This window comes from Scyliorhinus canicula, chromosome 3 (assembly GCF_902713615.1).
Source record: "Scyliorhinus canicula chromosome 3, sScyCan1.1, whole genome shotgun sequence".
Taxonomy (NCBI): Eukaryota; Metazoa; Chordata; class Chondrichthyes; order Carcharhiniformes; family Scyliorhinidae; genus Scyliorhinus; species Scyliorhinus canicula.
The window spans coordinates 257,634,361-257,658,869 of NC_052148.1; the positions used below are offsets into that span (position 1 = coordinate 257,634,361).

At 45.4% G+C, this 24,509-nt stretch overlaps 2 protein-coding genes and 1 pseudogene across 3 annotated transcripts in view; 2 read left to right on the forward strand and 1 right to left on the reverse strand.

Annotated features, from left to right (window-relative positions):
* LOC119963477 (chondroitin sulfate N-acetylgalactosaminyltransferase 1-like) overlaps positions 1-2,035 on the forward strand; it is a 232,650-nt gene extending 230,615 nt beyond the window's left edge. For both annotated transcript variants that reach the window (XM_038792649.1, XM_038792648.1), the window contains exon 8: positions 293-2,035. In XM_038792649.1, the coding sequence (XP_038648577.1) occupies positions 293-582 (290 nt within the window). In that variant the 3' untranslated portion in view covers positions 583-2,035. The remainder of the gene's footprint in view (positions 1-292) is intronic.
* A 7,947-nt stretch (positions 2,036-9,982) lies between these two features.
* sh2d4a (SH2 domain containing 4A) overlaps positions 9,983-24,509 on the reverse strand; it is a 51,019-nt gene continuing 36,492 nt past the window's right edge. The window contains exons 6-9 of the mRNA XM_038792651.1: positions 21,168-21,369; positions 16,290-16,420; positions 15,411-15,631; positions 9,983-10,633 (exon numbers count right to left, since the gene is read on the reverse strand). Of these exons, the coding sequence (XP_038648579.1) occupies positions 10,541-10,633; positions 15,411-15,631; positions 16,290-16,420; positions 21,168-21,369 (647 nt within the window). The 3' untranslated portion in view covers positions 9,983-10,540. The remainder of the gene's footprint in view (positions 10,634-15,410; positions 15,632-16,289; positions 16,421-21,167; positions 21,370-24,509) is intronic.
* Positions 12,902-13,123, forward strand: LOC119963982 (annotated as a pseudogene).

Here is a 24,509-nt window from a genome sequence, read left to right on the forward strand (position 1 = left end):
GAGGGTGGTGGTAGCCTAGAATACATTGCCAAGTGAGGTGGTTGAGGCAGATACATTAGCGACCTTTAAGACTTACCTGGATAGGCACATGAACAGACAGGGTATAGAAGGATACAGGCAGTTGGTCTAGCTAGGAGACCTGATTGGCACATGCTTGGAGGGCCAAAGGGTCTTTTCCTGTGCTGTTTTCTTTGTTTATAACCTATCTCACAACTTTTAATTGGAGTGCGGATTTTTGGTAATCTTTTTGGTCAATCATCAAGTGTCTGAACCTAAGTGTTTGCTCTTCCAGGTGGTTTCGACTTGGACATAAAAGGGTGGGGGGGTGAGGATGTTCACCTTTACCGCAAATACCTCCACAGCGACCTGATCGTGATTCGAACGCCAGTCCGCGGACTATTCCACCTGTGGCACGAGAAGCGGTGTGTGGACGAGCTGACTCCTGAACAGTACCGCATGTGCATGCAGTCCAAAGCCATGAACGAGGCCTCCCACGCCCAACTGGGAATGCTGGTCTTCAGGCACGAGATTGAAGCACATCTCCGCAAACAGCGACACAAGACCAGCGTGAAAAAAACATAAAGAGACGCCCAGGCCGCTTTGGCTTCAGCATCAAGAACCTGATACTGACGGTGAACGCACCACGGAAGCAAATTTCATTCAAGCCGTTTCCTGCAACGTGAAATACCTCTGTGACATGTGTCGTTCTCCTTCAACCTGAGGGAATGTCAGGCATATGCTACTGGTGGGATTTATGGTTTGGAATGTCCACAGCTTCAGGTTCAGTCAGAGGTTAATACAGGTCATTTCCACTGCTCACGTGAGACACTAAAGTGGATGGTGGCTCTTCCGATACTGACAATTACAGCACAGCAATGTGTGCATGTGTATAGTATTTATATATCCTCATTGAAAGACTGAGTTATTTTTATTAAGGCCTTGCTCTGAAAAGTGAATCAACAGTTCATGGTCTGAAGGGGTCAGTTAAGCCAATCATTGGGTAGATATGAAGGAGGAAGCCCATTTGGACAGTTCTAGCTTATTCACCACAAACCGCCGTAACCATTCCGGTCTCTGCCATCAAACTCCGACGTTCACCCCACCTGTTGATCACTCCTAAATGGGTCTTTACCTGTGACCCCCCCCAAGTCCCTTTCACAATTTAATTTACATTCTCTATTCTATTTGCCGTCTTGTATGTCTCTGTAAGAGCACCACAGTAACTTTTTTTTAATACTTGTTTAATGGATGTGGGGTGGCGCTGGCTGGACCAGCATTTATTGCCCATTCCTAATTGCCCGTGAAAAGTTGTGGTGACCTGCCTTCTTGAACCGTCACAGTTCATGTGGTGTAGGTACACCCACAGTGCTGTTAGGAAGCAAGCTCACGGATTTTGATCTAGCGACAGTGAAGGAACGGCGATATAGTTCCAAGTCAGGATGGTGAGTGGCTTGGAGGGATATTTGTAGGTGGCGGTGCACCCACGCATTTGCTGCCCTTGCCCTTGTTGGTGGTAGAGGTTGCGGGTTGATTTGTGCTGGGCCTCCTTTTAAGGCGGAAGAATGCACGTTTCTCAAGGCCTTCTTACGATAGGGATCAGCCTCCGGCTTCTGCTCTGCATTGTCTACAGCAGCTGCAGGACTCCCTGTGTCCCAGAGACCAGAACCAGATGTATGAGTCAAGGTGCGGTCTGACCACTGTACTGTAAAACAATTGTTTGCTATTATAAAGCGCCTTATTGCAGCTCTCCCATTGGCCCAAAGTGTTTCATGGACAATAATTGACTTTGAATAGGTGGTCAGTGAAGTATAGGTGGTCAGTGAGGAAGTGTGGCAGCGAACAGATTAATGAACAATTGACATGTTTTTGGAGGTAGTGGCTGAGGGAGGAATGTTGACTTGAATACTGGAAGATGCCTTTGCTTTCCTTTTAAAATCTGAAGAGTTTATGAATGACTTGTTCTCTACAGTTTTGTCAGTATTGTTGTTTATTGCTCCAGTGATTGGACCCATTAAAATGTCCAGTCTACGAAAAACCAATTAATCCACCTCATCCGTGGCCAATTTGATGCATCACTCATGAAGTACTCGTATTGCTAATTTTCTTCCTTCCGATGTGCAATATTCCATATTCAGTTTCATCTCCTGCCATTTGTGTGTGTTATCAAGCCTATTTTGTAGGCTGCGGTGTCCTCAGATAAAAGCAGACTGACTGTTTGGACCTGCTTCCTGGCAAAAGTAAAAAGTGCAGCAAACCATCAAAGTGTTGAGCTTAAACCCAAAGTGAAAGGATCAGAAGGCCTCGCAGATTCCAGGCTTAGCAAACTCCGTGTGTCCCACAGACTCAGCTGCCAGAAGTCGAGCAGCGAACCTATTCTCACCCATCCAGGACACGTTGGGGCTACTTTCAGTCCAATATATTCCATGTGGATTAACAACTCTGAAAAGGTTCCTCAAACCTTGAATTGCACTTTTCTGCTCATTCGCTTCATGATCTGTAGCAGCCTGCGATGTATGAAGTGGAAGCCTTACTAACAAAGCCTCCTTGTAGAGTGCAGTGAGACTATATATTAATTATACTGCCTTAGAAGTACTTTCTCAATCAGTCCAGTGGTATCTCCAGTGTACAAGTTACTTCACAAGATACACATCATAAGCACCTTTTGTTCTTGTCTTTCTACAATCGGGTAGAGCGGGAAATTGTTTCAGTAATCAACCATAGCATCGGTTACATTTCTACGGGAATCATGAAATTAATTCCGGAGTGGAAAACATTTAGATGTAGTCAGCCATTTTCTGCTGATGTGTTTGTATCAAGTCACGACTGTGTATGAAAAGTACTGTTGCAGTCCCACCTTATCATAGTTCTGAGGTAGACAAAGGAGATTACAAGTAGTACAGGAACTCAAAACAGGTTTGTTTATAAACGTTCATTCTTGGGCAACGCGATTCCTACTTGTCCTCGAGAAGCTGGTGGGGAGCTAGCTTCTCCCAGCGACACAGATGCTGTTACCTTCTTCACGTGATGAAGATACTGTTGAGTGGGAAATTTAAGGATTTTAACCTGACGACGACAATGAAAGAACGATGGAATATGTCCAGGTCAGGTTGATGTGTGACTTGGGAGGCAATGGCATTGCCGTGGCCTTGCTGCCCATCATTCTAGGTGGGTGGGGTTTATAGGTTGAGGATGTGCTGCAGAAGAAGCCTCGGTGAATAAATTTTTGTTTCATAAATTTAGAGTACCCAATTTTTTTTTTCCAATTAAGGGGCAATTTAGCATGTTCAATCCACCTAGCCTGCACATCTTTGGGTTGTGGGGGCGAAACCCACGCAAACACGGGGAGAATGTGCAAATTCCACATGGACAGTGACCCAGAGCCAGGATCGAGCCTGGGACCTCGGCGCCATGAGGCAGCAGGGCTAACCCACTGCGCCACCGTGCTGCCTCTTGGTGAATACATTTGAGTTGGCTTCAAGCAGCAAAGAAAAAATAAATGAATGTAACAACCGTTAAACTTAAGAATATGTCAAGGTTAGGACAGAAAATGTTGGGAAAGGCACAGCAGATTGAAGGACATTAGAAAGTGTTAACTACACTTCAACAGCAGATTTCCAGCATTTTTTTGTTTGTTGCACATTTGAAACTATGACAGTAGGCTTCTAGTGCTCAGTGGCACTGAATTAACCAATATCTGGCAGAAACTTTGGGCTGGATTCTCCGATTTTGAAGCTACGTCCGGAGGAAGTGTCTAGTTTTACGGTGAAAAAGTTGGTAGCGCCCCTGCACCTATGCTCCACCCGGTGGGGGGGCTAGCAGCCGCTCCACGTAAAACCCCTGGCATTCCAGACAGAAACGGCCAGAGAATTGCTGGGTCCGTGGCTGTGAATGCGCACGGCGGCGACCTGCAGCGGTCACGCCATACAACGTGGCGCCGGCTGCGCACGGACACGCCTGCCAGATAGTGTCCCCTGGTGCAACCCCGGGACCACCACCCTAGTCGCCTCAGCCCCCGCCGAAGCCCTCCCCCGACTTTTGCGGCATTGAAAACAGTTCGCAGCCGCCATGTGAGGTTGACAAAACCTCAGAGCATGTGTCCCATGTGCGGCGTACCCACAGATGATGCCGTTTGAGGGGCGGAGCATCCGCAAACAGGCACCGCCCCCGATTTCAGCATCAACAGGGATTCTCCGCCTAATTGCGGAATACGATTTTAGCATTGGCAAGCAGAGAACCCCGCCCATGGTATTGCTAAAGCTGAGAGGCCAGTTGTGTGCATGCATATAGGGACTATTTGGGTAGTGGCAGGCAATCAGAAGTTGCAACCCCGCCCCTCATGTCCAGATCACATTCACCAACCGCTGAAAGATTTTAGGTTTGAGATTTTCAGGAACAATAAAGCCTTAAGGATAGCAACCTTTCCTTAGGAACTATTATTTACAAGGACCATAGTACCTGTGCTCATACTCATTCTCAGGAGAAGGTGGGGTTGGGGTGGAAGACACACAAATTGAGTTACCAAAGGCTGTGTGATTGAAACCAGATCTCATTAAATCTAGTTTGCACTTTTACGATTGTAAAATCAATGCTTGTGAAAAATTAGAGCCTCGTATACTTCCAGGCAGAATGAGTATCTCTGATTTCTTAAGGCACAATAGTCAGCAATAGTGATTGACATGGAACCTGCGAGGGAAGGGTGTGATTACAATCTGTTCCCTTTATACCCTCATCGTAACCATGCTGACACCAATGCCCTCCCCCGCCCAGTAAAAATATCGACCCCCCACTAATCACAAAAACAGAGGCCAAGCTTTTCTTTTCCTGTCAGAATGAACTGCTCCATCGCATTTGCGAGTGTCAGAAAGAGAGGCGGAGAGGAGGAAATAGCAAGAGAGACGCTTTACCCTCGCGAAGAAAATCAGCATCACAAATTTGAGACATAGATCATAGAATTTACAGTGCAGAAGGAGGCCATTCAGCCCATCGAGTCTGCACCGGCTCCTGGAAAGAGCACCCTACCCAAGGCTAACACCTCCACCCTATCCCCATAACCCAGTAACCCCACCCAACACTAAGGGCAATTTTGGACACTAAGGGCAATTTATCATGGCCAATCCACCTAACCTGCACATCGTTGGACTGTGGGAGGAAACCGGAGCACCTGGAGGAAACCCACACACACACGGGGAGGATGTGCAGACTCCGCACAGACAGTGACCCAAGCCGGAATCGAACTAGGGACCCTGGAGCTGTGAAGCGATTGTGCTATCCACAATGCTACCGTGCTTTATGGATATCCAGGATATCTTTTGCAAAGTGAATTTTGTAAAATACATTGGACCAAACAAGTAAAATCTATGCAGCATTTGTACAGTCAATCTGTTGATTTCAGGTTTGTGGATGCTGTTAATTTTTAAAAATTGTTTATAGCTTCAGTGTTTGAAAAAAAAGTGTTGTGTTTACATTAACTGGATTTTATTAATGCTTAAAAGTAGGGTTGGGCATTCTCAACTTAACAAATATCATACCTAGATAAGAACCTATTCATCAAATAGACCACTGTGGTCACTTCCGCTCCAGTCCATTCCTACATACAAGGCTCATACATAGTACACTTCACAACTTAGAAAAGTATTGAATCATTGGCTTACGTAATAGGTGGGCCATTCGGTCCAGCCTGCAGGTGCTGGCTCTTTAAAAGGCGTATCCAATTAGTTCCACTCCCTTGCTCTGTCCCCATAACCCAACAAATTTTCCTTTTCAATCCAATTCCCTTTGGAAAGTTGCTATCGACTTGGCTTATAGACAGTGGTCCAGATCAAAATACAGTCCATAAAAAAATGTTCATTTCCCTTTTAGTTTTATTTTTAAGACTTGTGAAGGCTTCCCGAATCGAGATACGCATGAGGAAGACAAAGCCAGTGCTTGCATCCATTTTGATAACGTGCATTTGCGGCAACAGATCATTGGCTTGAAGCCCGAGTCTATATTGAGGGGTGTCACTCCATATCAAGCATGGCTAAAAGCATGTGTTGGGAAAAATTGCAGGTTGATAATCAACCCATTTGGCAGTGGCGGCACGGTCGCACAGTGGGCAGCAAGGTAGCACAGTGGTTAGCACTGCTGCTTCACAGCACCAGAGACCTGGGTTTGATTTCCGGCTTGGGTCTCTGTGAGCAGTCTGCACGTGCTCCCTGTGTCTACGTGGGTTTCCTCCGGGTGCTTCGGTTTCCTCACACAAGTCCCGAAAGAAGTGTTTGTAGAATTATTATAATAATCGCTTATTGTCATAAGTAGGCTACAATGAAATTACTGTGAAAAGCCCCTAGTCGCCACATTCCGGCACCTGTTCGGGGAGGCCAGTCCAATTTTAGAATTGAACCCGCGCTGCTGGCCTTGTTCTGCATTACAAGTCAGCGATTTAGCCCCCTGTGCTAAACCAGACCCTTGTGCTTGTTTGGTGAACTGGACATTCTGAATTCTCCCTCAGTGTACCCGAACAGGTGCAGGAGTGTGGCGACTAGGGGATTTTCACAGTAACTTCATTGATGTTAACGTAAGCCTACTACAGTAGTACAATAAAGATTACTATTGTTATTAATGCATCTTCTACGGTCATCTAGACCCGAGTGAGATTTGAACCAGAAACTCCTGGTTCAGGAGGAAGATACGCTATTCACTGCAGCACAAGACCTCCACCACATTCTTTTGCCAATTATATTAAATATTGCTCGTTGCCTGCTAGTTACTGACCTTGCTGCCAATAGAAAGTTTCTACCCAGCTACTCATTCTAAATCTTTCTTAGACCACACTCCACAGCCAAGCTAATTTCAATTTAAAGTGACACTCGAAAGCTTGCCTTGAGCAATGGCACAGCACTCAGATTGAATTTGTTCAAGATCATGCAGTGTGTTGAGAACACAAGCAGGAGGGTATGACTAAAGTTTCTATCTATCAACAGAATGTGACTCAACCAGATTATATAGTCAACTATGTGGCAAATGCAATCTTTTTTTGTATCCCTGTGTTAATGTGAAGGATAGGATTGTATTGCACCGATACCGAAACACACATGGCCTATAGAAGAGCCTCAATTCCGGCCTCAGGTCACTGTCTGTATGGAGTTTACACTTTCTCCCCGTGGGTTTCTTCCGGGTGCTCCGGTTTCGTCCCACAGTCCAAAGTGGGCAGCACGGTAGCATGGTAGTTAGCATAAATGCTTCACAGCTCCAGGGTCCCAGGTTCGGTTCCCGGCTGGGTCACTGTCTGTGCGGAGTCTGCACGTCCTCCCCGTGTGTGCGTGGGTTTCCTCCGGTTTCCTCCCACAGTCCAAAGATGTGTGGGTTAGGTGGATCGGCCATGCTAAATTGCCCGTAGTGTCCTAAAAAAAGTAAGTTTAAGGGGGGGTTGTTTGGGTTACGGGTATAGGGTGGATACGTGGGTTTGAATTGCTCAGCACAACATCGAGGGCTGAAGGGCCTGTTCTGTGCTGTACTGTTCTATGTTCTATGTGCAGGTTAGGTGGATTGGCTATGCTAAATTGCCCCAGAGTGTCCAAAAGGTTAAGTGGGGTTACGGGAGTAGGGTAGAGGATTGGGCTTAAACAGGGTGCTCTTTCCAAGGGCTGATGAAGACTCGATGGGCCAAATGGTGCACTGTCAATCCTATGATCAGGCTGGGTTGCTTTTTAAAAAAAAAAAATTGATGAATGCCATCAATGAAGATGTCAAAAATAGTACAGATCTTACCAAAGATTTATGGGATGTGTCAAATGGAATGCATAGAATATTCTTTACTTAAAATATGGGTGACAGAACAAAAGTATAAAGTCCCATTGTGAGTTTTAAAAATCAGCATCGACATAAGTTAATTTTAGTCGTTTGTTAGTACAGAACTGGAGCATCGCTGTAAACAGAAGGGAAAAACATCTATTTTTCAGGTCACAATTAGAAAGCCCATGTGTTGATGGAGATGGAAATATATATATAAGGGTGAAAACAAGCTCCAAGTGAAGCAGGAATTGTACACAAAAGCTTTCCGGCACAGCACTATGTTTGACCAGTGGCGCTTTTAAACCTGATACAGAATTACTGAATGGGATTGCCCAGCCCTACTGAATGGGATTGCCCAGCCCTATCAAACACATTGCTGAAGGGTTTGTGTGTGTGTGTGTGCGTGCGTGGCGAGTTGTAAAGTTTGAGGGTTCCTTTGCTGTTGTAGATTTCAATGCCTTTACTTTTTACATGTTGATAACGTAACGTCTCTGTACAATACTGTACAGTAACTGAGTTCAGGTAAACTGTGCTGGCTGGGGGAGCGTTGTTTTGTATAATTGCTGGACAACGAACAAATTTCACAATAAATGTATAAACCCCTTCTCCATGTTGGGAGTGTACTTTTCTTCTCCTGAAGTGGCATTTTCAGCCAAGGAAATATTTCATCCCCACCTGGTTTTCTTGATGGCGACAAATCAGGAATAAAGTTTTTAATGGCAAGAGGGACAATCCAGCGGGAATAAATACCATTAGTGCTGGATCACGCTTGGTAAACAAAGGGTACAGCCAATGTTGTGGATGCGGCGTGGCTTTTTAAAACCATTGCCAGGCATTGGGAGTCCTATAGTAGGATAACTTAAATACACCATATTACAGACAGTTTCAGAGAATTTACAGTGCAGGAGGTGGCCATTCAGCCCATGGTGTCTGTACCAGCCCTTGTGAAGAGCACCCTACTTGAGCTCACGCTGCCACCCTATCCCCATAACCCAACCTAACCTTTTTTGGACACTAAGGGCAATTTAGCATGGCCAATCCACCTAATCTGCACATCTTTGGACTGTGGGAAGAAACCGGAGGGCCCGGAGGAAACTCACGCACATGGGGTGAACAAGTAGATGCCGCACAGACAGTGACCCAAGCTGGGAATCGAACCTGGGACCCTGGAGCTGCGAAGCGACTGTGCTATCCATAATGCTACCGTGCTGTCCTTTATAAATATTTTTTAAAAATAACCCAGGAATCAAGCACCACCAAATCACTTTCTCCCTGGCTTTCAGTGCAAGGTGACACATTCAGTTAAGACCAGTCAAAAAGGGGCAGCACGGTGGCCTAGTGGTTAGCACAACCGCCTCACGGCGCTGAGGTCCCAGGTTCGATCCCGGCTCTGGGTCACTGTCCGTGTGGAGTTTGCACATTCTCCCCATGTCTGCGTGGGTTTCACCCCCACAACCCAAAAATGTGCAGAGTAGGTGGATTGGCCACGCTAAATTGCCCCTTAATTGGAAAAAATAATTGGGTAATCTAAATTTAAAAGAAAAAAAAAAAAAAGACCAGTCAAAAAGAATAAGGCCAGCCAGTTACCATACCTGCTGGTGTTGGTGAAAAATCACATGGTGATAATTCCACTTTATTAAATAGCAAGCCCAATGATGATCAGTGGGGCATTCCAAATGGCTTAAGTTTGGAACCTACTCGACTATCTGGAACAATGGTCCTCAAAATGGGATCCTCCGTGGAGGCCTGCCAGAGGATTTGCAACATGTGATCAGTCTTGCGTGCGGACGAGCGACCCGAGGGATCACCAAGGATGCAGGGGTCAAGGGTTGCCAAATGAGCGGTGGCTGGAGTTGTGCACCAGTGTTCCTGTTCTCCACATGGTCCCCGAGTGCTTTTCCAGCTCCCTGCTCTTAGTCAGCTTTCTGCTGTCCTTGAGCCTCCCTATTGTGTTCCGAACTCCTATCTTCTTCAGGCTCCTGCGAAGGATAAACAGACGCTGTGGCAGGGAGCATCGGACTGATATTTGAAAGTAAATACCTTGTTTTCATAAAACACACTTTTACATGCAGAATGTCCATGTTATGAGTATTATATAGTACAGGTATTAAAAACTTGGGTTGAGCAAGAGAGGGTGGGATCTGTGGTTACTAATCCATTTGAAAAGGGGTTCTTCAACCAAAACAGTTTGAGAACAGCTGATCTAGAATACAGGCATGGTTCTGGATAGATTTTATTTTTTAAAAATCAAGTAAATGTCACAGTTCATCTTCAAATTGGCAGTTGTATGAAAATACATTTCTTCCATTATATATGATTAAGAGGCGTACATCGCTATTACATTGTCAAAAACTTGGATATAACAGAAGCAAATCAACTTTACAATATATCCAGTATATATATTAGTAAAATAAGTGGACTTAACAGTTTGCATACTTCGCTCACACTACCTGCAAGGAATCCCAATCTACAATATACAAAAATGTGTCCCATAAGACCTTGTGAATGAATACCTCACGCCTCAAAAACAAAATGGCAACAGCTATAACCCTGAACGCAAATTCATTTGTTCTTAAATAAGTAGGTCAGGTAGAATATTGTCCACTTTTGAATGTGATCAATATTCTTCTTGCATAGTGAAGAATCTTCTCAAAGGATGTTTCATTTTATTGCTGGGCCTCAAGTTACCTTACTCCACTGTCCACGGAAGTGAACATTTTGAAGGAAGACTACAATAGACGTGGCAGCAGCTCCCGGTTTGAGACGCTCAGTTGAAGAGATGGGCATAGTCTGGGGGATCCTTGAACTGGCCACATGGTTCAAGTAAAAGTTCAGCACCCGCTAATGTGATTGGTTCCTCCTGCCAACAGCAAGACTGAGGTTTAGGAAACAGAGCAGTTGTATATATTGCTTACATGAGGACAATGTTTAGTAAATCAAAACATACAGTACACACCTTCATATCAAAGAACAGGCTTATTTTTTCTTCACATTTTCAATCAGGTGGTTTAACCTTTCACCCAAGCATTGGTTTGTTAATACCAGCACCCCTGCCCCCTGCCCCCCACCCCTCCCCGTTCTAAACCTCAGTCAGACACCAACAAAAGCATCTAACACAATCCAGTGGCAAACCAATATCATATTGAGTCACAAAAATAGCATGCTGCCATTATGATATTCCAAGGCCCTCTAGAGTGTTAACCCCCTGCCCCGCCCCGGCCACAAATCCCAGCCTCCCAATGCCCGTGCCAGGTCCTGCCAGCTTGATGCCCAGGGAGACAGAGTCACCTGCTGGACTGGATCCAGCGCAGCTTGCCTCCTTAAGCCCAAAGTGCAGTACCAGCACAGACCCCCGCTCCCAGCAACACTGCCAGTACTAGAAAGCTAATCAGACTCATCAGTAACTCTTATGAAGCAGGACTGCCTGATTCAGAAGGGCAAGAGTCCCACCCACAGCATATCAATGGCTAATTGGCGGATAAATGGTTGTAGATGAACTCTTGGCAGGCTCACCCCCGACTTTTCACCGAGGGAGTGGGGAATTCAGCACCCTGTATAATTCAGGTGATAATGTAGATAATTTGTAGAATGGGTTTGGTGAGCAGTTTTGCAGTTTTATGGTTTAGGAGCTTAAAAGTTCCTCACTTGACTTTTGCTGATGGTTTTAGAATACATTCTCGGAACAGTAATGGAAATTTGATTTGTTAAATAAATCTGGAACAAAATGTGTGACCGTGAAAACACTGAAATTTTGTTTAAAAAACCCCATCTGGTCCACTAATGGCCATACAGAAAGAAAACAGCTGTCCTTACTTGCTCTGCCTTAAATGTGACTCAGTTCCATATAAACGTGATCGACACTTAACTGCCCTGTGAAATGGCAAGTCACTCGAGTTGCACCAAACTGCTAAGCTGGCAAGACAGTAGTTCACCAACATCTAGGCGGTTTGGAATAAATGCAAGCCTTGCCAATGATGGCCACATTCCATGAAGGGTTTAAATAACATGTTCAATCAGATGGTTTGACCCTTCACCCAAGCATTGGTTTATTAATACCAGCACCCCTGCCCCCCCCCCCCCCCTCCCCGTTCTAAGACCTTCTGGCCTGAGCCCCTGGGCCACCAGACATTCCCATTCACTCTTAGTATATCCAAACAAAATTGTTTCCATCATAGAATTCACAGAGCAAAAGGAGGCTATTCGGCCCATTGAGACTGTACTGACCCTTGGAAAGAGCATCCTACCCGAGCACATACCTCCACCCTATCCGCTTAACCCCACCTAACCTTTTTTGGACACAGGGGAATTTGGCATGGCAATCTACCTGACCTGCACATCTTTGGACTGTGGGAGGAAACCGGAGCACCCGGAGGAAACCCACGCAGACACAGGGAGAACATGCAGACTCCGTACAGACAGTGACCCAAGCCGGGAATCGAACCTGGGACCCTGGAGCTGTGAAGCAACTGTGCTAATCACTGTGCTACCCATAAAAAGGACATTAGAGAACCAAGTGGGATTTTACTACAATCGTCTTATGGTCATTATTAATTCCAGATTTTTAAAAAAAATTTGAATTTCTTTATTGAATTCAAATTTCACCATCTGCAGTAGCAGGATTTGAACCAGGGACCCGAGAGTACTCCGGATTACTAGTCCAGTGACAATACCACTACGCCACTGCCACCCCATCATTAGGAAGTGTGGTGTTCCTTGTGTTGCTTATTTCAGGATGGTTGGCGTAGTGTTCACAAAGACCACAAAGTAGCTTTAACTTAAACAAAGCTATATATTTATTAACACTACTAATTTAGATTAGACACGTACTCCTAAAGAATACACGGTTGATTATTAACATTTAAACTACACTCACCTACAGCTAATCTTAATACTGATATAAACTATGATCTGCTCTCACTTACACTATTTGTACTTCTGACTCTCTCTAGCTAACGCCTGCACACACTCTCCCACAAGGCTTAGCATCACTGCCTTCTATACTTTTAAATATAGCTCTCTCTAGTGGCTTTTTAGACACTTCATAACCCTTGCAGTTCAGATAATACCACAGGAAGGACAGTCCGACTCTAACCACTTCCCAAAATCCACCAACAGGAATGCTCAGGGAATCGTTTCTTGGCCTTTTGGCTAATATCAAGTGTAGTATCTGTTCTTGAGCGCGAGGTCAGGTGTAATGCCTGCATCTGGTATGTCTCTCTTGTGGGGACCATGAATTGTATTCGATTTGAATTGTTTTTTGGAGCAGGCAAGGAGCTGGATTAGGGGTTTGCCCCTGTCCACACACTGAGCTTGGCTTTGTAACTCTGATAAAGTATTTTTTTAAAAAAAGGAATGCTCAGGTAAAAATAAAATTAAAAAATCCGCAGTATTTTGCTTTTATTTCTAGGTGGCACGGTGGCGCAGTGGTTAGCACTGCTGCCTCACGGCACCGAGGGCCCGGGTTTGATCCCGACCCTAGGTCACCGTCCGTGTGGAGTTTGCACATTTTCCGTGTCTGCGTGGGTCTCACCCCCAGAAACCAAAGATGTTCAAGGTAGGTGGATTGGCCACGCTAAATTGTCCCTTCGTTGGAAAAAGAAAAGAGCGTTGGGCACTCTAAATTTATATATTTTTCAAACAATTGCTTTTATTTCTTAAAATGTCCTCTGCTGTGAACAAGCTCTGCACAGAAGGGGATAATGAGCAGAGGTGGTGATAAGATTTCACTCCCTGTGCAAGTGTCACATATTCCATTTTCTCCTGTAACTTAGCGAATTGTAAAGCAATCCCTAGGAATGAGCTTGAAGTGGTATCTCGGTTACCAGCTGGGGTTTCATTTTGCTTTACTTCTCATGCTGACTATTAGACTAGTGAGACGCGCTAATCTGTGCCACATGGGTTTTATCGACCTTCACAGGGGCCTGTTAATCTTTCAGAATACCATTAAAATCTCAACCCAAATATTGACAGAACATTGCTGGTAACATATTTAATCCTGCGACTGACCCAGGTTGCAAAGTGTAAAAAGTGCTTGGGTCAGAGAAACACACACACAAAAAAAAAAGAAACACAAGTCAGGGTCATTTTAATCACACTTTGAGGAATTTCCCCAGTTATTCCATGGGCAAAGTCTTGTTGTAGCTGTTTGAAGTTGAATGTTTACCCAGTTACACTGATGTTACAGCTTTTCAATATAGTCACTTAGTCCCGGGGGGTTTTCCTGACAACAGGTTCCACCTGGGTGTAATTCTCTGCAAATTTGGATAAAAGTTGTTCAATGCGTATAGCAAAAATACACGGGAATGGCACAACAATTTCAACACATCTTGCATCACTAATAACACTGGTCCAACTACGAATGAAATCTCTTGGTTTTCACCTCCCCTGCCACCCCAAAAACAAAATTCTCCCCCTTTGCCGACGTCTGGTTCTCCCTTTATATCAGAAACCTCTGACCTGGTTCTGCAGAGCTGCCGCTAGGTTTTGCAATCAGCGAGTCATTCGGTATTGACCACTCTCCTTGCGTATAGAAACAAAGGCTAATGACCAAAAGTGGACAGGCTCCCTTGATAATAGCTTTGCCAAGTTGGAGGGCAGCAGAGCAGCCAATGCACCCAGCGAATGTCAAGACGTCTATCACTCGGGTTAACGGAGGCTACTGAACCAGAGAGGCCACTACAGTGGAATCTAAAACATCCTTCCTTCGCCCAACGCTCAAATGCGTGCGCACACTGCCAGTGAGATCTACTGGAAAGCAATCAGGAGCAGAATCCCCTCTCCAGCTTCCCTCCTCCCTTCCTTTGCTACAGGGGTTGACCTAGCGCATCAAAGAATAGACCGGATACCAAAAAAGAAGTCTTCCCTCGCCTGATGCAGATTGCATGGTGGCACAGTGGTTAGCACTGCTGCCACACAGCTCCAGGGACCTGGGTTCAATTCCGGCCTCGGGTGACTGTCTGTGTGGAGTATGCACTTTCTCCCAATGTCTGCATGGGTTTCCTCCGGGTGCTCCGGTTTCCTCACAGAGTCCAAAGATGTGCAGGTTAGGTAGATTTGCCATGCTAAATTTGCCCCTGAGTGTCTTAAGGTTAGATGGAGTTACTGGGATAGGATGGAGGCAGGAAGTTAAGTAGGGTGCTCCTTCCAAGGGCCGGTGCAGATTTGATTGGCCGAATGAACATAGAACATACAGTGCAGAAAGAGGCCATTCAGTCCATTGCGTCTGCACCGACCCACTTAAACCCTCACTTCCACCCTATCACCATAACCCAATAACCCCACCTAACCTTTTTTTGGACACTAAGGGCAATTTAGCATGGCCAATCCACCTAACCTGCACGTCTTTGGACTGTGTGAGGAAACCAGAGCACCTGGAGGAAACCCACGGAGACACGGGGAAAATGTGCAGACTATGCACAGACAGTGACCCAAGCCGGGAATCAAACCTGGGACTCTGGAGCTGTGATGCCACAGTGCTAGCTATTTGTGCTACTGTGCTGCCCAAGAGGAGGATGGTCCCCTTCTGCACTGGAAATTCTATGATATCTACCCCACACAGCCGGAAAAGGAGCAACTGACCAGCTACTCAAGAATCCCTTGAGCAACATAGGAATGGAGGGGAGAACCTTGTCATTTACCTTGTGATAGTCCACCAGGTCCACTAGCGTTGCGTGCTGTAACTGGTCTACACCAAAGAAGGTGTACGAGTCATTCGAGGAGTCGATCAGGAAGTGTTTAAACCCATCACTGCTTCGGTAAGACAAGCAATAACCAATTATCCGCTCACTGATACGGATTAGAAATGCCCCAGCCCCTTTCTTGCTCAGAAGCTCCTCTGTCTCTTGCCTGGTTATAACACCTGAAAATAAATCCCGGCAGTCAGTGAAAATAAACCGAGCAATATCTTACGGTTTGACAAATAAATGTCCCCATATAGTCAGAGGACGATAGGCTGCTCTCGCCTTTGGAGAGAGCTGACTGGTGGCGATGTAACCCCACTTTAGGCGAGGGACAAGGTTGAGAGGGGAAGGGATCTTCATGAATGACCTCAGCCAGTACGGGAATTGAACCTGCGCCGATGACATTGCCCGGCATCACGAACCAGCCGTCTAGCCAACTGCGCTAATTCGTACTGTATACAGTAAAGTGAGCTCCTGGCCAATCAGGCTAGCAGCTCTGCAGGATTGTAAATGTCACTGTCGGTACGACACCCCATCTACCATGAGGACCACCAACAGACAGAGGAGAGTGTGGGCAGTATGAGGGACCACCTACTTGCTCCCTTCCCGGTGCTGGGTCCCCCGCTCAGGCACAGAGCACCTGGGGTGCAGTGCCAAACCCCGAGATATCGCAGACCCTGTCCCACTGCAGGGTGTGCAGGATAGGGTGACACATAGATGGAGACGAGTGAGAAAGGGACAAAATAAGGACCACGGTGGAGGGAGGGGAGAGAAACATAAAAGTCAAAGTAATGAATGCCGCAATTTTTAAAAAGTGACAAAAATTTAACGGTTTACCATGAAACCAGGGCGCGATGAGGTCACAGTCTTTTTCATAACCTGCTCGGAGTGGCATTTGCTGCTCTCTGAACCATCTGATGGTTTTCTCCTGGCCGGTGTCGCTCGATTTCTGGGTTCGTCCATCTTTTCTATAAAGTCAATAGAAAAAGTCACATCATTGGTCACAAGCAAGGGCATCCTCCTCTTTCGTTGTGACTACACTTCAAAAGTTGGCTGTAAAGCACCTCAGAACATAGAGGTCTGAAAAGGTGCTATACAAATGCATCTTTCTTCCATTGTTTGATTTGGCCGATTGATGCATCTTTGAACGATGTCTGGACTCTTGTGCTTTCCAATTTCATCGAATCTCACAATCCCTACAGTGCAGAAGGCGGCCATTTGGCCCATTCGAGTCTGCGCTGACCGTTCAAATGTGCACTCTACCCATACCCACATCCTCCCTCTATTCCCGTAACCCCATAACCCAAGGTGCACACCCCTGGACACCAAGGGGCAATTTAACATTGCCGATCCACCTAACCTGCACATCTTTGGATTGTGGGAGGAAACCCACACAGACAGGGGGGAGAAGATTGCATAGAAAGTACAACGCAAACAGGCCATTCAGACCAAATGACCCATTTACGTCAGGCCATTTTCATTCATCATTTGCAAAATTAACAAGGCTCCAGATAGCGTTTTGGGGAGTGCAGCACTGTGCAGTTAGTCCATCCCTCTGAACCGTCACAATGGAAACAAAATATACTGCTGGCAATCTCCGCCCTCTTTCTCCCTCCACAAGCTGCTGCACCAGTTGAGTTAACAGGGAGAGTAAAAAGGTTGGGGGAGGAGCTGCAGTAAAGCTATATTTAATGCCTCATATAAAAGCAAAATACTGAGGATGCAGAAAATCTGAAATGAAAACAGAAAATGCTGCATAAACTCAGCAGGTCTGGCAGCGTCTGTGCAGCAAGTTAACATTTTGGATTGAAAATGATCCTTCTACAGAACGTTGTGTTGGCTCCTAATTCATATGTCCTCCCAATACCAGGCTGGGTGGAAGAAATTTAACAATGCACCCATAATAGCATGGGGACAGTTACTTCGCAAATTTTATTGGCACCTTAAGACGTGGCTTAGTTTACATTTTAAAATGCAACCCCCATGTTTGCTCTAATTCGGGAACAGATACATTAAAGTGAGACATCATCCACAACTCTCTGATAAAGGAAATGGGCAACAAACATTCCGTTGAAGACCTCCTGTCTCCTTTGTAATAACAAGAGGAAATAATGGTAAAAGTCTCACGTGACTTAGACGTCAAGCAAGCTCAATCCGTCACTTGACAATAAAAGCATTAAAAAGTTAACAGAATTGGGTCAAACTGGCCCAAAACTTGTGAAAACTCACTTGGGACAGACGATAACACAGAAAGTGTGCATATTGCACTGACCTGCAGGACATCCATTTGCACAGATGAGCCAAAATATGAAACGGTCAAATGTGTCCCTCCAGAGCATGAAGCAGATTTATTTAAAACAAAGCCAAAAGGAGCAGAGGTCATGGAATCCCTGCTCACAGAACCATCCCTCCAATCCATTTTGGATGGAAATTTCGCCCCCCTGAAGCTCCATTCCAATAGGATAAAACTATCAGAAATCCACAGAATGTAGACACAAACTTGGAAATTGCAACACCTCCCCTCCTTCCCCCAAAACAAACCTCGGATACTTAGTTACAGATCTATATGTAGCTATGTCGCATTCAACTGGGTAAAACATGCACTTAACAGCTCCAAAAGGGAGATGTCAGACAGAATGGGGCTGTGATATCTGCTGGCGAGTGGACAGCTGTAAGAGAGAAATTAAACGCAGACTCTCAGATGCTCAGAGGATCGATTCAATGCAGTGTTGCTCTTGGAGGGGAGAATTCGATGCAGCCAAATTAGTAGGCGGCACAGTGGGTTAGCACTGCTGCCTCTCAGCACCAGTGACTAGGGTTTGATTCTGGCCTTGGGTGACTGTGTGCGCTTTCTCCCAGTGCCTGCATGGGTTTCCTTCGGGTGCTCTGGTTTCCTCCCACAGTCCAAGATGTGCAGGTTAGGTGGATTGACTATGCTATATTGCCCCTTGGTGTCCAAAAGATGTGCAGGTTAACTGGGGTTACAGGGTTATGGAGATAGAGTGAGTGAGTGGGCGTAGGCAGGGTGCTCTTTCAGAGGATCGGTGCAGATTCGATGGGCCAAATGGCCTTCCTCTGCACTGTAGCGATTCTACGGATTGAATTAATGAGCTTGCTACTTTTTGTGCTCACCTTGTGACTTAACTTTATCTTTAAAGTCTAGGAAGGGTTGAAAACGTAGAAGCTGCATCCAGACGCTTTTATTTTGCTGGAACATGATCAGGAAATAAGAGCAGTATTGGAAAATAATTAATTAGCAGAAAGTACCTACCAATGGAAAAAAATCCTTGCCAACAATGTCATTGAGCTCTGCTTCCGAGCCTTTGGCCACAAGATTCAAAGCTATAATACTGGATATGCAATCAATGGTTAGGAATCAATAGGGAACTTTGCTCCAGTTCTAAAACTCAGTCTTTATTTCACTGCAATCCCAGAGTTTATAAATTCCCACAAATGTTTTTCTGAATCTGCCCAGTGAGCGAGACTGTGGCAAACCTGCTTTGCCATTCAAGCATTTCAGCACAGCTGCTTGCTTCATAGGCCCTGCTGTTTATCTTCGTGGTCCCTCACACTGCACCGTGTGACGGAAACTGGTGATTATTCATCGGCCTTTCAAACATATCCAAACATACACTGCATTCCTTTCCACTGAGCACACGACCGGTTATCTTTGCCCACTGGGCAAACAGCCCCATGGCTGGAGTGCTAATGTCCCAAGTGTACGGACTTGCCAATCTGTCCCAAGTGCAAAAGCAAAGAACTTGGGCTTTTACGTGGGCACAAGACGTTTAAGCTTTGTTTTGAAATATAGAACATAGAACTTACAGTGCAGAAGGAGGTCATTCGGCCCATCAAGTCTGCACCGAACCAGTTAAGCCCTCACTTCCACCCCATCCCCATAACCCAATAACTCCACCTAACCTTTTTTGTCCACTAAGGGCAATTTATCATGGCCAATCCACCTAACCTGCACGACTGTGGGAAGAAACCAGAGCACCCGGAGGAAACCCACGCAGACACGGGGAGACCATGCAGACTCCGCACAGACAGTGACCCAGCAGGGAATCGAACCTGGGACCCTGGCGCTGTGAAGCCACAGTGCTGATCACTTGTGCTACCGTGCTGCCCACAGTACAGTGGTGACATACAACGGTAAATAAAGTACTTCTGGACCAGGAAGATGTGACTGATATGGCTCGGTATGTTTGCATGTACACACACACACAGGCAAGTCAAAGGTATTTTGCAGCAGTTCCTAATTATCCAACTTGGGGGATATTAATAGAGAGGCTCCCAGCCAGCCCTCCCACCCCGACGAGCAACAACAAAAAAAAAAGATGGCACAAGTTGCTCCCTTCATAGGTTGATTTTAACCTTGACTTTGTCCCATCCTCTCTCTCTAATCGCCTCCAGCTCTACAACCCTTTGCAATCATCCCATTCTGGCATCTGGATAAACCCAGTTTTAAATCGGTCCACCACTGACGGATGTCAGTGGCTGCCTGAGCCCCAAGCTCTGGAATTTCATCTCTGAACCACGCATCTTTATTTCCTCTTTCAAGACATTCCTTAAAACATGCTACCTTTGACCAAACTGGTGTTCATCTCTCCTAATGGGCCAAATTGTCTGGCATCCGGATTGTTGGGAAACTGGATGTACTACTGAAGATGCCAACTTTTCCATCTCTATTTCGCTCCAATGGAGTCCCCCCCAAGACTCACCATGCCGCTCATTTCGCGAAAGCTGGGCTCGGAAAGAATGCACAGCAGCGTCGAGTTGGGAGAAGTTTCCCCGAGTGCAGCAACAGTTTGACTATCACTGGCATTGCTCGGAAGATCCAGAGGGCAGCACGGTAGCACAGAGGTTAGCACTGTTGCTTCACCACTCCAAGGTCCCAGGTTTGATTCCCGGCTTGGGGTCACTGTCTGTGTGGAGTCTGCATGTTCTCCCCGTGTCTTTGTGGGTTTCCTCCGGGTGCTCCGGTTTCCTCCCACAGTCCAAAGATGTGCAGGTTAGGTGGATTGGCGATGATAAATTGCCCTGAGTGTCCAAAAAGGTTGGGTGGGGTTGCTGGATTAAGAGGATGGGGTGGAAGTGTGGCCTTAAGTGGGGTGCTCTTTCCAAGTGTCGGTGCAGACTCGCTGGGCCGAATGGCCTCCTTCTGCACTGTAAATTCTACAAAAAAAAAATTCCATGAGAATTGTCTTCCTGCTTGGCTCAGTGCCAGACCTAGTCTGATAACAGTCCTGTGAAGAGGGTTGGGGCGTTTTACTATATTAAAGGTGCTATACAAATGCAAACGTTTGTTCACTCCAGAGAACTTGTGATTAAAAGGTTGATTCATGGTTAACACTGTCAGATACTGCAGTCATCCTTCCAAAGGGACAGAGCTAACCACTGAACATGGATATACCCACGCTGGACAATAACAAAAATAGGTTCTGCGTTGAGAGCATTTTAAGAACACTCGCAGAAGAAAAAGTTATTCGATCAACAGACAAGCTCCAGTGTTTATTTTTCCAAAATCACCACAGGGAATAGGTTTGAATCAAGATGAACCTACTGTTAACCCACTCTCCATCCTCAAATACTGAACACCAGCAACACTGGGAGAACTAAATGTCCTGCCAACTCGGTTGTGAACAACATGGCTTGGGATGTGTACAGCAAAAGGATCACTGTTAACCAATACTTGTGGCTTCAGAAACTGCTCACCTCACATGTTCCTCCTTTCGATGAATTGCATTTTTACGCTGGACGACAGTAGGTTTCACCAGAGGCGGGGAACTTTGGAAATTCTGTGTCATCGCACACACTTTCCCCCTCTCAATCGCCTTGAGAGAGTGGCGTTTATAGTCAGCTCGTGCCTGCTTAGCTATCGACCTCCGCCTTTCATCGGCTGCCTTGGATTTCCTTACTGTTGGAGAAGTACAGTTTGATTAGCAAGATTTGTTCTGCACTGTGAAGGTCAGTTGCCATAAGATTTCTCTCAGTCAGACATCACAGATAAAAAAGGTTTTCCACAACAGACAAAAGAAACCTCTTTGGTATGCCCAAACTCTTCAGATATCAAGACTAAAGATAAACCAAGTCATACCATGGGCAACTGGGAGAGTGGGTTTTAAGACTCACAAACAGCAATCACGGGTGGCATGGTGCCTCACAGCGCCAGGAACCCAGGTTCAATTCCTGCCTTGGGTGACTGTGCAGAGTTTGCACATGCTCCCAGTGTCTGCGTGGGTTTCCTCCAGACGCTCTGGTTTCCTCCCACAGTCCAAAGAGGTGCAGGTGGATTGGCCACGCTAAGTTGCCCTTAGTGTCCAAAAAGGTTAGGTGGGTTTACTGGGTTACAGGGATAGGTTGGACGTGTGGGCTTAAATGGGGTACTCTTTCCAAGAGCCGGTGCAGACTCGGTTAGCCGAATGGCCTCCTTCTGCACTGTAGATTCTATGATTCTATGAGACTCACTGTGGGGATTCTATTTTTAAAACAGCTAAAGAAAAACTGGGCGTGATTTGACTTGTGCAGCAGCCACTCCACTTTTAAACATGTTAAACTGCACAAATCAGATGGGCAATGGCAGCCTAGATGAAGACTTCATAGAATCTTTTTGGCATAATTTCTTAGAACAACACATTCTGAAGTTGGCCGATCTGCTTGTGCAACAAGATAGGATTAATTAACGCCCTCATTGTGAGGGAATCTCCAGGTCGCAGCGATATGATTGAAATTTACACTGGTTAGCACTGCTGCCTCAGGGCAACTAGGACCCACGTTCAATCCCGGCTCCGGGTCACTGTCCATGTGGAGTTTGCACATTCTCCCCGTGTTTGGGTGGGTCTCGCCCCCACAACCCAAAGATGTGCTGGGTAAGTGGATTGGTCACGCTAAATTGCCCCTTAATTGGAATAAAAAAAGAATTGGGTACTTTAGATTTATAGAAAAAAAAAAGGTTTTTACATTCAGTTTAAAGGAGAAAAGAGTGAGTTGAAGGCTAGTATTGTTAAACTTATATTGGGTAAATAGGAGTGCATGAAAGCTCAGCTAGTTAACATGAACCCGCAAATTAAGTATATGGGATTAGATCAATAGAGATGCAGTGGTAGACATTTAAAAAGGGATTTTTCAGAATACAGAGAAATAGATACATTCCAACGGTGAAAGACCCAATATCCGTGGTTAACGAAATAAGTTTGATGCGATCTTAAATTTTTAAGAAAGCGTATCTTTGCACAAGGACGAGCGGCAGGACAGAAGATTGAACAGAATATTAAAAAAGCAAAGAATGTGACTAAAAGATTAATAAGAACGCTATCTAGAAATATAGAGATCGCAAAAGTTTCTATAGATATTGAAAAAGAAGAATAAACAAAGTGTGCACTGGTTCTATAGAATGTGCATCTGGGGAATTAACAAATGGAAAACAAGGAGATAGTAGATTAATTGAGCAGGTATTTTGCAGCAGTCTTCACTAGAGATGACAAGTCACATCCCAGAAATAGCTATAAATCAGGATATGGAAAGGGAGGGAGGAACTGAAGAAGATTACAATCACCAAGGAACTTGTACGTAGTAAATTGAGGCGGCAGGCTGGCAAGTCCCCACGTCCTGATGGACTTCATCCGAGGGTTTTGAAAGGAATGGCTAGTGAGATAGTTGGTGTATTGGTTTTAATTTTCCAATTCGGGGAAGATTCCATTCGAGTGAAATTCCTTTATTCAAAAAAAAAAGGAAGTCGGCAGAAAGCAGGAAACTACAGGCCAGTTAGTTTAACATTTTGTTAGATGCTACTCCAGACGTTACAGCAGAGCACTGGGAAAATTCAGAGTAAATGGCTGAAATGGTTTTGTGAAACAGAACTCACGTTTAACCGATTTATTGAAGTTTTTTGAAGTAGTAACACGTGAGGTAGATAAAGGGGAAACGGCAGAAGCACTGTATTTAGATTTCTAGACTACATTTGCCTCACAACGCCAGGGCTCGATTCTGGGTGGCTGTCTGTGTGGAGTTTGCATCTTCTCCCCGTGTCTGCATGGGTTTCCTCCGGGTGCTCCGGTTTCCTCCCACAGTCCAAAGATGCGCAGATTAGATGGGGTTGCGGCCTGGGTAGAGTGCTCTTTCAGACCCAATGGACTGAGTGGCCTCCTTCTGCACTGCATGGATTCACAACAAAGGTCATTGAAGAAAATAAAAGCTCATGGTGTAGGGGTAACCTACTGGCATGGAGAGAAAATTGGCTAGCTGGCTGGAAATATTGGATATAAATGGGACATTCTCTAGTTGGCAGGACATAATGAGTGGTGTGCCACAGGGATCAATGGGGGGACCTCAACCTTTTTACCATTTAAACAATTTGAATTAAGGAACAGAAGGTATGGTTGCTAAATTTGTCCATGATATAAAGAGAGATAGGAAAGTATGTTGAGAAGAGGACATAAGGAGACTACAAAGGGATATAAATAGGTTAAGCAAGTAGGCAAATGTCTGCAATATGGAGTATAATGTGGGAAAATGTGAAAGTTCATTATGGCAGCAAGAATTAAAGCGTACGATCTAAATAGGGAGAGATTGCAAAGCTCAAGATGAAGAGGGATCTGGATGTCCAATGCATGAATCACTACCGATTAGCATACAGGGACAGCAAGTAATAGGGAAAGCTAATAGAATGTTTTCAATTATTGAATGCAAAAGTACGGAGGTTATGTTTCAGTTATACAGGGCCGGACCGGTGAGGCCACATTTGGAGTATTGTTTATAATATTGGTCTCATTAGTTAAGAAAGGATGTAAAGTGGGCAGCACGGTGGCCTAGTGGTTAGCACAGCTGCCTCGTGGCGTGAGGTCCCAGGTTCAATCCCAGCTCTGGGTCACGGTCCGTGTGGAGTTTGCACATTTTCCCCGTGTCTGCGTGGGTTTTGCCCCCACAACCCAAAGATGTGCAGGGTAGGTGGATTGGCCACACTAAATTGCCCCTTAATTGGGAAAAATAATTGGATAATCTAAATTTTTTTTAAAAAAGAAAGGATGTAAGGACATTGGAAGCATTTCAGAGAAGATT